This window comes from Drosophila eugracilis, unplaced genomic scaffold, assembly GCF_018153835.1.
Source record: "Drosophila eugracilis isolate 14026-0451.02 unplaced genomic scaffold, ASM1815383v1 contig_1104, whole genome shotgun sequence".
In the NCBI taxonomy this organism is placed as follows: Eukaryota; Metazoa; Arthropoda; class Insecta; order Diptera; family Drosophilidae; genus Drosophila; species Drosophila eugracilis.
Genome location: NW_024571881.1, coordinates 976,045 through 990,556, shown reverse-complemented (window position 1 = coordinate 990,556; position 14,512 = coordinate 976,045). Strand labels below are relative to the sequence as shown.

At 41.2% G+C, this 14,512-nt stretch overlaps 1 protein-coding gene across 1 annotated transcript in view; it reads right to left on the bottom strand.

The window, feature by feature from the left end:
* Positions 1–14,337, bottom strand: part of LOC108109812 — a 68,044-nt gene extending 53,707 nt beyond the window's left edge. Inside the window, exons 1-12 of the mRNA XM_041817728.1 lie at positions 13,820–14,337; positions 11,534–11,635; positions 11,020–11,472; positions 10,184–10,948; positions 9,865–10,068; positions 8,602–9,529; positions 7,156–7,438; positions 6,643–7,049; positions 6,372–6,583; positions 4,515–4,719; positions 994–1,153; positions 92–930 (exon numbers count right to left, since the gene is read on the bottom strand). Coding sequence (XP_041673662.1) covers positions 92–930; positions 994–1,153; positions 4,515–4,719; positions 6,372–6,583; positions 6,643–7,049; positions 7,156–7,438; positions 8,602–9,529; positions 9,865–10,068; positions 10,184–10,948; positions 11,020–11,472; positions 11,534–11,635; positions 13,820–13,843 — 4,582 coding nt within the window. The 5' untranslated portion in view covers positions 13,844–14,337. The remainder of the gene's footprint in view (positions 1–91; positions 931–993; positions 1,154–4,514; positions 4,720–6,371; positions 6,584–6,642; positions 7,050–7,155; positions 7,439–8,601; positions 9,530–9,864; positions 10,069–10,183; positions 10,949–11,019; positions 11,473–11,533; positions 11,636–13,819) is intronic.
* Between the last annotated feature and the right edge of the window lie 175 nt (positions 14,338–14,512).

Sequence of the window (14,512 nt, the reverse complement as noted above, 5' to 3'; positions counted from 1 at the left end):
GTTAAAAACTCAGTTGCCATTTAGTGTTAAAAAGATCCGAATCCATAGTTTTTGATGGATCTTCATAGCTCATAAGCAAATGTATACTTACTTTCTCTGCGAACCAGCTCCTCCACGGATTCTGAGTTCTTCATAATGTCTGTTTCATCGAACTCACGCGAATGGGATAGTCGTCCACTCTTGCACTTCTTCATGATGTCGTCACGTCCAATGTTTTTCAATGCCGTTTCTAGGGAAATGATATCATAGTTGGGTTTGTCCTTATACAGGCGAATCATGCTCTGCGCCTGTCTGGCAATGCTATCTGTATTTTGGTTGATGATCTCGTCGATTTCCTCTGCGTTAATGCCAATCTCGGGAGCCAATTGAATCCAATCCTTACCCAACAAGTTGGACAGATCTACGATGCGAATGTCGCCAATATAATGGTCATTCTGGTGTTTGCTGAGACTAAACATTGAGGTCCTGTAGGCGGAGGTGACACGGTCCGAGAAGGCCGTGGTGGAGTCAGGGATTACAGCCTCGGGAAGTACGATGTTCAAAATGCAGATGGGCTGTTGCGGTGGCTCACCCTTCGCCACCTTCGGCTCCTTCATAAACAGTGTTCGTCCAACTATATCAGCATGCTGATCTTTAACTCGAACAGTGAAGGGCAGGCGGTTCTCACGGAAGGCCTTAAACTGGACTTGCAGTTGGTCGCCTGATTTGGTCACAGGAACCAAATTGCCGGCCATCTCTATGTACTGTGGCTTGCCTTCGAGAACCTCGACATCACGACTCTTGGCAACTTCCGTGTAGAGCTCATGCTTCTCAAGTGTTTTGTCCTCACGATCGTCGGTCATGCAGAAGACTCGAAGTCTAGCCTCAAAAGGCTCGATTTTCTTAGCGAACACCACAAACTTGGCAATGAACGGTACGTGGATAACTTCCCTGTGTTCAAGAAATTAAAAAATTAGCATGTGATTTCCCAAAATTATACCCAAAACCACTTACTTGTACAATTCCGTGGCCATTTTGGTGGCATCCGAGATATTTCGGCAATCCATCAGCCAGAAACGAGCTGATACTGTGGTTGTAAAGGAGACGCAGTCGTTGACAAATGTTAACGGCGTGGAACCAGTGACATCCTCCCATTGAGCACGGGATGGTCCGCCTGGTGGTGGATTAGTTAGATGGAAGACGGAAAAGAAAAACGTTCAATTGTGGGTCTACGGCCTAGGAAAATGGGGTTTACGTATAGACTACATATATGTATGTAAAAACTCTTGAAAATCTCTACTGTTGTCTCATTAGCAGATAAATATTTAATTGAATTCCAAAATTGTTGAACTAATTTCACAAACGAAACCATAAACTCAACACAAAAACTTGTTCAGATAGAATTACGATTGTGTGTGTTTTAATTACAAAGCAATTAGATGGAATAGGAGTAGTATTGAAAAGTATTATCGTATATAGCTTATGGTATAGTATTAAACTCGTATTTAGCGATAAGTATTAGAAATATTTAGTATCTTGTTGTTATCTATGGCATGGCATGAATGTGATGATATAGTTGATGTCTGTTTTATGTCGAGAGAGAGGTGTTTATTGTATGTATATTGTGGAGTGTGGGTGTGTGAGTTGATGAGGCATTTTGATTTCAAGCATATATTTAATTAATTTGGTATTTGGTAGGGCTGTAGCATTTACAGAGGTACGAGTACTAGGGTACTTGTTGCGCTTACTTTGAAGCCGTTTCGAAACAACATGCTTAATATTTTGGAAAAAACAAATTTTTTGGTTTTTCTTGAATGGAAAATAAGTGAGCGTGTCACGTGTTTCTTGTGTAAATGTGTTCAAATCAACGAAAGTCCCAACGAAACTGAATCAACAAATCAGAAAGGAAATCAAAGGAACTCAAATATAATGGAACAGGAATGTTAAATCGTCAACTTGTTTATATATATATATATATATTTTATATGTTTTTATTTGTATGGTACATTAACGAAACACTGTTTGTATTATGATATTATTGAGCTTGCCATAGCATTCGCTTGACTTTATTTTATTCCTCAATAGTTGACATTTATTCGGTTTCAGAAAAGTTCTCTTTGGTGCCACAAACAGTAGAAATTCGAAATTGATCATTCATATTTTTTGTTTTGTTTCTTTTTTTCGAAAAAAAATTGATTTACATAATAATTCTGCTGGTAATACACGAAATAAAAGCAATCAACACAAACGATCAATAAACAACAGAGAAAACAGACTACAATCAGGTGCACGGCATTCCAACCGAAAATGTTAACTCAAAATAAAACTAAAGCCTTAACAAATATGATACGTGTAAATATGGTTTAAGATTAAGATTCGAATCGTTAACTGAACAACAGAATAAATAAAAGAAATCTGGCACAATCTGGTGGCCTTGCTTTAGATACGGTTTTAATGGCCCAAAGAGCAACTTTATTTGGCGTTTAGTTTAGCTTACAAAACCTACAAACTCTTGAATGAAATTGTGCAGTTTAGTTAATATATTTGGCAATAAACCGCGTGCAATCAGAAAGTCGCTTAGGTAATTCAATATTATTATTGTATGTTAGAGGGAGAGAGGTTAGACAGAGAGAGAGAGAGAGAGAGAGAGAAGAGAAGGCGGCAAAGACGTTTGCATGACAAGCTTAAGGTTCGTAAAAGTAAATTGGAAAGTTTGCTTACTTCAAAAACTAAGCTGCATTGAGCTGAAAGCATTATCTTGGCTTAGAGAACATTGCCAATCGAGTGGGGTCACCCCCCCACCAAACAGAAAGTTAACCCTAAGCATCTGGTATGGTAAACCCAAAGACGCAGCGCAACCCGAATTTAAGCAAAGAATTCAATGAAACTCAGGAAATCAAAGGGGGCAACTTAAAAACAAACAACTTAATGAAACTTATAAAAAACTTAGGATTTAAGGCATAGAAGTAGAAAAAAACTAATTGTTTGAAATATTTGCAATAGTTTCTTAACAAGAGAATTTATCATAAATAAAATATGCAGAATTTTCAAATTTTTTTTGTCAAATTTTCTTCTTGGATTTGGTTTTATGCCTCATTTTGCAACACAATAATATTGTTATTATTATTATTTGTTTTTTAAATATATATATTTTTTTTTGGTTTTGTTTGGCATAGAACGAAACAACTAAATATGAACAAATAACGATTTTAGTTTGTAAACAGTTTCAATTTGAAACTTCATACATGTTTGTGAATTTCTGAATTTTTGTATTATTTATTTTAGTATTTGTGACATTTGAGTCAGTTTTAGTTACCTTTTAGAGACCTTTTCCGAAACACACCTTCAATGGATTGAGAAAACAGAACGGAATGCGTGCACACGTATGCAATGACGCATTAGTACGAAATTATAGAACAATTAAATAGGTTTTCAATTAAAAATTGAATTGAAGTTTGTTTTGTTTGGGTTTGTTTTTGCTCAACACGAAATCGAAATCGAGAAATCGAAATACAAATCGAAATCATTGAAAATCATTAAAACGAACTTAAGCGGTAACGAACGCAAATCGAACGAAAGGGGTAACGGAACGAACACCGTTTGGCACAATGAAGAAGACATACTGAACATGACACTGATCTGGGTTGGGATCGAGCTGAAGTACGAGATATAGGTGTGTAGTAACTGTATCTGTATCTGTATCTGCGGCTGTTTCTTTCATCTTTTTCTGTGTTGTGTGTGTGTGTGTAGGTGTTGTGGATGTATGAGCGTATCAGAGGTGATGGTGACGAATGCTCTAAAAACTGGCTAGAGTTCCAAAAGGAGTTACGATAGGATACGATACGATACGATACGATGCGGGCTACAGCCGGAACAACCCGTTCAAAAAACTTATGTTTACGCATCTACAACACAGACACAAGCACAATGTTTCCAGTTCGGATCGGATGGGACCTACAATCGAATGTTTCTCAATTCAATCTCATTATCATTATCATTACAGTTTCAATTTCAATTCGGGAGTTTTTTCTTGCTTTTTCTTTAGATTTAGATGGCAATTTCCACTGTACAGTTTTGGATATATAGTATATATGGCATGTATGGTATATATATAGTACTACGTTTTTAGCACATGAGATACTTGTATTCTAAATGTTATAGACAACCAAAACGAACAACGTAAGCACGTACGAAACTCAACTCAACGAAAGCATATATAGTTACACTCAAGAAATCATAATTAGGAATGAAGTAAATGAAGGCCTGAGACAGATTTATTTAGAGATAGATATATAGAGAGATAGACAGAAAGAAAGGGGATGTGGAAAATCAGGGTTGGGTATCAAGGAGGATCAGTAATACTCAAAAAACATCAACTAACGCAATGGAAATGTAAGTGGATATACTTCGTAATAGTCATAATGGTAATTGGTAATTGGTAATTGGTAATAATAACTGCTTGGATCACATCGTACAAACAACACAAAAGACCGGCTCATAGCTGGCGGATCGGTAATGGATCGGCATCAACTTACCTGTTATGGAGCATAGCAGTCGCAGGGTGGGCGTATTGCCCGAGTACTGATTGATCATGCCCTGGCTGTGAGCCTTGGGTGCGGGCATGCTGAGGGTGATGGCCTTGTGGAATTTACGGCGTCGCGGCTCGACCGTAACAATCGGCGATACGGCTACACCGCGACCCAAAAGCTTGGCGGTGAGATCAGGATCAACCGGCTGGGCCTAGAACGAGTGTAACGGATTTCGATTGGCACAATAGACAAAAATCGATTTACCGGCCACGCTTATACACAATGCATGAGATGAACAAAAAAATGTTAATTAATCAAAAGGTTATAAACAAAATGTTATATACGAAATATGCGCTTATTGTCTGTCATAAAGAAAACTTATAAAGCAAATAAAATGAAATGAGTCTTTTGGGCTAAATGGTGAACATTATTGATTCTAATAAACATTTTCATATTTTCATTTTAGTTTTTGTGTTTTTTGTACAATGCTTATAAGTTGGATGTTTATGCATATCGTTTTCATGGTTTTGGTATTGAGCAATTGCATGTTTTAGTTAAATTACAGCATAAGTTAACTACAAACGATAACAATGTTCGAGCCCATTTATGTCCCAATAAATTTAGTTATCAAAAAAACTCTGTCTACAACTAAAGAGCTAGAAAGTTAACGAATAAAAAACTTTATACAATGTACAAAAATTAAAAAGAAAGTAAAGAATATTATTTGAAAATGTAGAAATTTACAGAATATCTGTTAAATGCAAATAAAACGTGCGAAAATTTGAACTCATGAGTGGGGCCATTATAAAATCGTTTTTTGCTTACGGCATGGCTAAAATGTTACAACTTCGTTAGGCACTTCAAAACCGGACCCAATTGTAACTCTCTAAGTATTTTCACCTATTATCTTTTATTTTTTTTTTTTATATATATTTTGAAAAAGCAATTGAATGAAAAAGTAATCAAATGAAAAGTAATTAAAACATTTTCATTGGCATAAAGTTTTTGTCGAACTAAATTTATTGGGTAGTACTGCATTTCAGAGAACTTGTAAGTATAATCTTATGCATAAGTAGATAATAATCATAAATAATGTATGAATAGTTAAGAGTAGTTAGCATATAGGTAAATGTATCATAATATTCGATATATGTATTTCATATGTCTTATCAAGTTGGACAATTTATTTTTGCTCTTGCTGTTCATAAGCTTGCCAAAATTCCTGGCTTGATCCATGATCAAATTTCATCGGTTCGTATAATTTTATTATTGTATGTCACTGTTTTGCATAGCATTCGTGATTAGGTTAGCATGAGGATATCGATTCCACAATGGCTCCATAAGCTTAGTGCCGTTAAGTTATTAAGTGTGTCTCAATATAATCAAACAAAGTGCACATATTTCATACGAGTAATAACATTTGGAAAATACACCTCCGAAAATCACTTACAATGGTCTTAGTTTAAGGTTACTTATTCCATCTCCTAACCATTGTAAATGACCTTCGGTTGGTAAAGATCTACCATAATTCACTACACAGAATTTAGGGCGGGTTAACATAGATGGTTATTAGTTACTGGTTATAGGAGTACTGGTTATAAATGCTCATTTTCATTTTGGAAAACATCTTTTGCATTATTTTCTTTGATATTCATTGGGGAAGTTGTAGGTTAAATGCTCGAGTATATATGCTGACCGATAACATATTTGGATTTATATCTTTCATTTTTTAAATAATTTAGTATAACTGCCCTGGTTAATTTACCAGATGAGCGAGAAGCGCTTCTTCTTGGGCACGTGATTGACGCTTATTTTGCGCAATTTCTCAGGCGCTACGCCCTTGCGTGGTTTAAAGAGGTTTACCTGTAAGCCAACTTTGATCTTCTTGGTGAGGGCTCCCTGTGGGAAGACAGCCTGCACCTGTGGCACCACGGTGCTGGACACCATGCCGCCTTCTGGTCCAATGGCATGGACCTCCTGACGAATGCGCGACACGACAGCGAAGTATTGAGGGAAATCGTAGGTTACGAAGCGGCAGACATGGTTGCCAGCCTGCTCCTCCAATTGGGCAATCTCTGTAGCGATATATTTATGTTAGAAAGCGCTGCTACCACTAAGCCCAATTCATACTCACCCTCTGGCTCAAAGCACTGCTGCAAGACATCGTGTATAATCTCCTCGGAATTATCAATAGTGTGCTCCCTCCATGTTTCTCCATTATCAGATCGCAAAATAATGATCTCGCGCTCCTTGCCCCGCAGCGATGCAAAGTGCGGCACCTCCATGATCACCGGCCCAATGAACTTGGTAGAGCAAGGACCCAATTCCAAGACACGACTGGCCAGGGCCTCTCCCTCCATCAATTGAGGCGGATGCATGGTGCGCTGCGGCTTTACATAGCGACAAGTGACCCTGGTTGGCTGACAAGTGGACCTCGAGGGGATAATCATGCGGACGCCACTGTGTCGACATCCCCGCATAGCTCCTCCACGGGCATCGACCAAGAAGGACACCAGGAAGCTCTTCCAGCTCAGCTTGCGGCTGCAAAAAAATCATAGTTCGTTTAAAAACAAATTTGTGAATAAAGTGGTTTAAAACTCAGAATTCTTTGAAAATAAAATCAATTGATATCATTGGCAGAACTTACCCGACATGTGGCGGCTCATCCTGACCAGCTCCATTGGCGATATACACTCCATCGACAGTGGCCTTGGGCGAACTGCCATAAACCTGGGTCTTGTGGGGACTGATAACCTCCTCACCGATGGTTGGCGGAACTCCAGAGGCATACTCGGCACTCTGGGTCATCCTGTTGGAGTCCATGCGCTCATCACGGGTCACATCGATCGGTAGTGAGTCGTCGCCTAGGGATTTCATTTCATCAACGGTCAAATAGCGGTATGGTTGGTCTGATAGCATATTGTCTTCGCCTATAGTTGTGAATCGATTTCGATGCGTTTCGATGGCATTCCGCAGCATTTGCATTTTGTTTAAGCACAAGACAGTCCAATTGGCCATATAGCGTTGTAGTTGTTGTTGTTGATATTATTATAGTTGTTTGTTGTTTGGTGTTATTTGTTAATGTGTCGGAATTGTTGTTGATTTGTTCGTATTTGTTGAGTTGCAGATGAGAGCGCAGTGCATTGAAAGTAGAAGAATGCAAATGAGTTTGATTTTAGTTACAAAATTTCGTAAGTTTTACATGCTTTATATTTATTATAATCTTTAGAATATTTATATATAATATATATAAGGGTGATATAAAGCTAGCATGACCATTAAATAGGAGCATATTACATGGATACGATAATAGTGGTGGTATAGATACAGACACAGAGGAGTACATTTTTCATGCCGCGGTTTCAAGCAACTTGAGTTTAAATTTAATTTGACAAATATGTCAAAAGAATCTTTGTTTTTGGATAATGTTAAATCTCAAATTTTTGATTTTAACTTTTTTGATAGATAGTTATTAATTATTTCTTAAAAAGAGATCTTTGTCCTATTATTTGGTCATAAGAATTTGTAAATTAATTTAATAAATTTATAGAAAAGCAAGGAGTAAGAAGTTGAGAATCAGTACTCCTTTGATCAATTACAACGTCAAGAAATAGTGTACATTTATACATCTCAGCCCCATATAAAGTGCTATGAGTACGCCAAACTTTGGTGGACAATTCAGCAAGCCAATCATTAATTATGTTCCAATCACAGCCAATTAGTGCACTTTATAACGGCCAGCACTTTAGATAGGAATACGAATACGAGTATACTGATACGGATACGGATACGGATATGGGGTTTTCCAAGTGGCCCTGGGCACTTACTGGAGACATAGAGCTTGTCGCTCTGGTAGTACGGCAGATAGACCGGGCCAAAACCGTACTCGCAGCCAGCTTCCAGTTGCCAGTTAGTGTCACCTCCTGACACACACATGAAAGATTGGGGGATTCACTTAAGACTATCGTAAACTATATAAACTATGGGTAGTGCTCAGTGTCTGGTGTGCTGGCTGACTAGCTGGGCAGTGATCTTGTGATCTTGTGGCTTATGGTTAGGGTTTGGATGGGTTTTTTGTATATGGTATACGTACCGCCCTCTTCCTCAGAGTCCGACATGAAGGACTCGTGCATGGCCTCGGGAGCCACAACGCGATACTTCTCCTCAGTTTGGGCCGAAGCAGCAGCTGCCTCGTCCTCCTTGGTTATGGTTTTCAACGAATCAAGGACACTTATGTAGCCCAACTTGCGAGCAATGTGTAAGGGTGTTTGTCCGTTGACGGTTTGGGCATTGGCATTGGCCTTATGCTCCAGCAAGAGATTCACAATATGGCAATGCCCCTGCTGGGCGGTCTGATGGAGAGGAGTATATCCAATTGATGTGGCAGCATCTACATTGGCGCCATTTTGCAGCAAGAAACGCACCATATTGGCCTGTCCGAAATGAGAGGCGACATGCAAAGGAGTATATCCCGCCTTGGTGGCCATATCGATGTTAGCACCATTCTTCTCCAGAATCTCGGCAACATTCACATTATCCTCCTGGGCACACAGATGCATGGGTGTGAGACCATTCTTGGCCGGATGATTGACAGCGGCCTTATGTTCAATCAACAGATTAGAAATCTCGGCATGACCCTCCTGACTGCTCAAATGGAGTGGAGTGAATCCGGCCTTGCTCTCGGCATTGGCCAAAGCTCCATATTCCAATAAAGTAGTGGCAATATCCATTTGATTCTTCCTTGCTGCAATATGGAGAGGGGTATGCCCATTCTTGGCCGTGGCATGTGGACTGGCTCCCTTTTCCAGAAGCAAAAGGGCAACCTGCTGGTTATTATAATGACAAGCCACATGCAATGGGGTGACACCATTCTTGCCCTGCGCATCCACATCCGCTTCCTTCTGCAGCAGCAACTGGGCGACCTTGATGTGTCCATATTTGGCCGTCAAATGAAGAGGTGTGAATCCCTTCTTGGTGGCGGAATCCAAGGCGGCACCGTTCTCAATAAGCACAGCAGCCACCTATAGAAAGTTGTAAATAAGTCAAATAAATAAGATTACCATGTACTCCCACTGAATAACGTGCCAAAAAATTTACCAAATCACTCTCAACAAATCATAAATACCAAAATACTAAAAAAGGAGTTGCCACATTTATTCGAAAACAAAACGCAAAAAGGGACAACAACACAAGAGTTAAAAAAACAACTCATAATACCGTTAAATTACGAAAACAAAATGTCATGTGAAAAAACTTAAAATCAAATGAAAAACTCCTGATGGCGTATCCAAAACAGCTGCATCAGGTAAACGGTGTCGATATGGTCGGTGATCTTTTTCGCAATCAGATCTTTTACCTCATCCTGTCCCTCCTTGGCGGCGATGTGGAGTGCCGTGTACAAGTCCTTAGTGGTGGCGTCCACTTGAGCGCCATGCTGGAGTAGGAGCATTACAATGTCCACATTTCCCAGTCGCGAAGCAATGTGCAGTGGAGTCTGCTGCTCCCGGGCACGGGCGTCCACCTGGGCGCCGTTGCGCAACAGGATGCGAATGATGTCGGTCTGAAATGGTTTTTATTAAATAGGAATGTGAGTTATAGATATTTCCTCTTTCGGACACCAAACGTTCTTGTAATAACTTGCTATTTTCAACACCTCAGATTCAGCCGAAACTCACCTGGTTAGCTCTGGCGGCCAGATGGAGTGGTGTCTCGCCACGCACAGTGGGCACATCGGGACTGGCATCGTGCTGCAGTAAATAGATGACGATGTTCATGCAGCCCATGAAGGCGGCCACATGAAGCGGAGTGAGACCACTTTCCGTGGTAGCACTAATGCTGGCACCATGTCGCAGTAGCAGCTCCACCACCTTCAAGCGGTTCTTCTTGCAGGCAATGTGCAGTGGAGTGAACCCATTCAAAGCCCTTGCATTAGCATCAGCATTTCGATCCAGGAGAAGCTTAGCCACTCTGACATGACCACAATGGGCAGCCACATGAAGGGCAGTTAGATAATCTACTGTCACCTCGTCGACAGGAGCACGATGGTACAACAGGATGCGAGCGGCATCAACATGCTCACCCTGGGCGGCCATATGGAGGGGTGCCAAACCATTCTTGGTCTTAGCAGAGATAGGAGCTCCCCGTTCGAGCAGCATGTCCACCACTTGCTCGTGTCCCGAACGGGCTGCGCAATGGAGTGGAGTGAGTCCGTCCCGTGTCTTTGCCTCGATGTTACCCCCTTTTTCCAGGAGCAAGCTTACCATATTGGTTTTGCCCCATTTGGCAGCAACGTGAAGTGGGCTGATGTTGTGCTTGGCCGAGTAGTTGACATCGGCGCCCTTCTGTATGAGCAAGTTGGCGATGTTCTGGTTGCCATAATGAGAGGCGATGTGCAGCGGGGTGAAGCCCGACTTGGAAGTTACGTCCGGATTGTGGTCATTCTGGAAGAAGGTGTAATTATGTATTTCATTAAATAAAGAAAACTTTATTTAATATTTCTAGAAATACTCACATCCAAAAGCAGAGTGGCAGCCTTGACGTCGTCCTTCTTGGCTGCAATGTGCAGCGCCGGAAGCCTGACCTTTCCTCGGGTATCACTCTCGAGTAGCACGGCAACTACTTTGTCGTGACCCTGCTGCATGGCCACCGCTAATGGGGTAAAACCATCTTCGGTAGCCAGACTCTGGTTAGCTCCGTTGGACAAAAGGAGTCGTACCACTGCGTCATGGTTCTCCTGGGCGGCCATATAAAGTGGAGTAAATCCATTCTGGGATTGTACATTCACGGACGCATTGTGCTCCAGCAGTAGCTTCACCACCTCCTCCTGTCCAGCTAATGAGGCGATGTGAAGGGCGGTGTTGCCCTTTTTGGTGGCACTGTCCACGATCGCTCCCCGACGCAGGAGTTCGGAGACGACATGGATGTGCCCATCCTTGGAGGCCAAGTGAAGGGCATTTAAGCCGTTCTAAAGCAGATACCATGGGCTTAGTAAGTTTAAGAGAATAATACATTTTCTTTTAACTTACCGCATTACTCGTGTTAATGTCAATGTTGTTCTTCAAATGCTCCAGCACTCGCTCCAGATTTCCGGCGCGAGCGGCACGCAGGAAGGAAGTATTGCCATCGCCCTAAAAATTAAAGATTTGGTAAGTTAAGTTCAAGATTTAATCAGGAATTGAGTAACTTTCTAAAGTTCCTTTCCGTTTGTTTTTCAATATGATTCGGCAACATAAGTTTATATTAATTATCTTTAACCTACATTTTCCCATTACTACACTCACTTAATCAGATTAATTTAAATTACCCTATAAATAGTGTTCTATAGAAATGCCAAATGTACAACTCAAGGCTGAAGATAATTGGCCAGGTGCTAAAAAATAGAGTTTATTTTTGCACAGGTACAAAATGAGGCAAAGGTCAACAAGAAGCAAATTGCCTGACGGCTTATCAACCGCAATGCAATATATCTTTGCCAAGTTTCCGTTGGCCCGGAAAACTTTACATGTTTTTTCGTAGTTACTTGCGTGTTAGTTGCGTATTCATCACCTGCTGTGTGGGTGGTAATAAAAAAGGGATTTGCTTCCGAGTTATTTTTTATTGAACGTTGCTAGGTTGCGCAACTCCAAGTTTCGTGTCCCATCAAGGAGTACAATAGTTACATATTGTTATTATGCACCTGCTCGTTGCCTCAAGTTCAATCCACGACGGTCAAGGCGAGGGGTCACCATTGCTTTTCCGGCTTTTGGCGCAGGTGTAGGGGTAATTCGGTCTAATGGCCAACGCCCACCCACTAACAAAAAAGAAAAATAAAACCAACCACCCACCCACTCATCGGAGCTCAGCTGTCGATGGTGGTTTTGTTTATGTTTTTCTCCCCCAGTTCTCTTCAGGATTTTCGATATCGAAAATGACGTCATGTCGCGTTTTCAAACTGCAACTGGAAGTCGGCAAATCGGAAATTTTCACACTGGAAGTGAGCGAAAATTCGCTGGAGAGTGACCGCAGCTCAGACACCCGGTAGACCCGCTTCCTGAACATTAAGTCCCCTCCATATCCATCCAATCCAATGCACCACCCACCCATCTATACAACCACCCACTCACCCACGCCCTTTGGCAAACAAGGAAGTGTGTGAAGCATATACACAAGCGGCCAAAAAGGAAGAACTCATTTCACATGCCATGGGCATACATACGAATTCAAAAGAAACTTGTTTGCCCCGTCTACTTCCTGAACTCTGTTTGCTTGGCTGCACAGGAAAAACATATTAGCTGAAATTCTAGCTTGTCCTTTTTTCGCCATATATATAGAGAGAGAAATAGGGTAGAAATTATGTTTTTATCAAGACAGAAACAGACAAGGATCTCTGTTACATTGCAATAACTTTTCTCTTAGTGAAAAAATTAGGTACTAATGATAAGCTACTAAACTTTTCTTTGCTTGTAAGGCGAGGTGATTCCCAGACTGGGAATCAGACGTGTTCCTTAAAGTTCAAAGGTTCTTGGGTTCGGCCTCGCTCCCCGTTTTCGTCATTGTATAACGAGAAGCTCAACTGAGGGGCAAATTGAGTGCTCGACTAAAGGAGTTTCGCCTTGAAGTGGATTTGCTTTGAACTTGTGTGGCCAAGTTGGTACTTGGCCACAAGCTTTACGCCTAATCGAAGTCCGAGTGGCTGTCCTTAAGCAGGAGCAACAAACAATCTCTTAATGCAGCAGCAAACACTCAGATGAAAAAGTGAGTCATGTATTATGGATTTTTTCCCCCATCTTGGCACGAGTGTCGCATGCCATCATTAGGTTTAACCTAAATCTCGATTACCTTACACTGCTGCCAACAATACACGCAGGCACCACACCCAGTTCCGATTAACAGGAAAGGACAGTGGTGGTGCCAGTGTGTTTGTTGTGTAGTGCCACTGAGAGCCACCACCTGGTTCCAATTGCCGTTGGTTAGTACAGCAATTATTTTTAGACCATTGTTTGGGCTTAAATCAGAATAGCCTGAAACGCCCATAAATTAAATGGGGTATTTTAATGGAGTGAAAAATCAATAAACTTCGTTGCCAACGAAAAGAAGGGTTACTACCCAAAAGTTTTTCCAAAGAAAAACTAGTTTTATCTCTTGTAACTCCCTTTGAAGCTAATTTTCACCAGGTTTTTCCTCAATTTCGTTGCACTTTTTCAGCCAGACAACGAAAAATCGATAATCCGCAAAATGGACGCCAACATGGCTGCTCCCCAGAATCTCCACACAGTGGCCCCGAAAGGTACAAACCCACAAAGCGAAAAATCAAGAGGAAAATTTCATTTTACCTGAGCTCCATTTTCGGTGACCATTTTTCAACGATTGCCAATGGGAAAATGTCCGCTGCGAGTTTAATTCTGCGTTTAATTTGGTGTAGAGAAATTGTGTAAGCGCCCTATGTCGTCACTGCAGATTAGTCATATTTTTTCACGGGCCCTGGGACTTTTCTTTGCCGTAAGCTACAGAAGAAAATTCGCACTGCTTTGAAGAGATTTTTGCTCTAGACCTTTTGCCCGTTTCTTTTTTTCGCTGAATATTTAATGCACTCCTATCGATTTTTCCTTTAGACTTTATGTAAGCTATATGTACACGAGTGCATGAGTGTGCGAGAGGGTGTGTTCGTACAGGCGACCGATTCGGTTGTGTGCGTGTCAGTGTCAGTGTATGGGTGTAAATGTCTTTGTGTTTGTGTGTATGTGTGTGTGTCTGATTGGATTTCTGGCTGCTCTCACACAGTCCCTTCAGAATTTCACGGTTTTCGAGGAGCACTTTTCGTTTTTGCTGCCGTTTTCTTCGATGTTCAACTCCAGACTGGACGCGACAAGTCCTGCCACGAGTGGTTGAAACTTCAACTGGCAGGACTTCGAAGGACCTGCGCACTTGGTTATTCCAATTGGAAGGTCCACCCCCTGAGTTTCGAGGGTAGTTCGCCCTCTGGAACCGGGACTTCGAATGGAAAGCGCCACCGGAAGCCAGAAAAA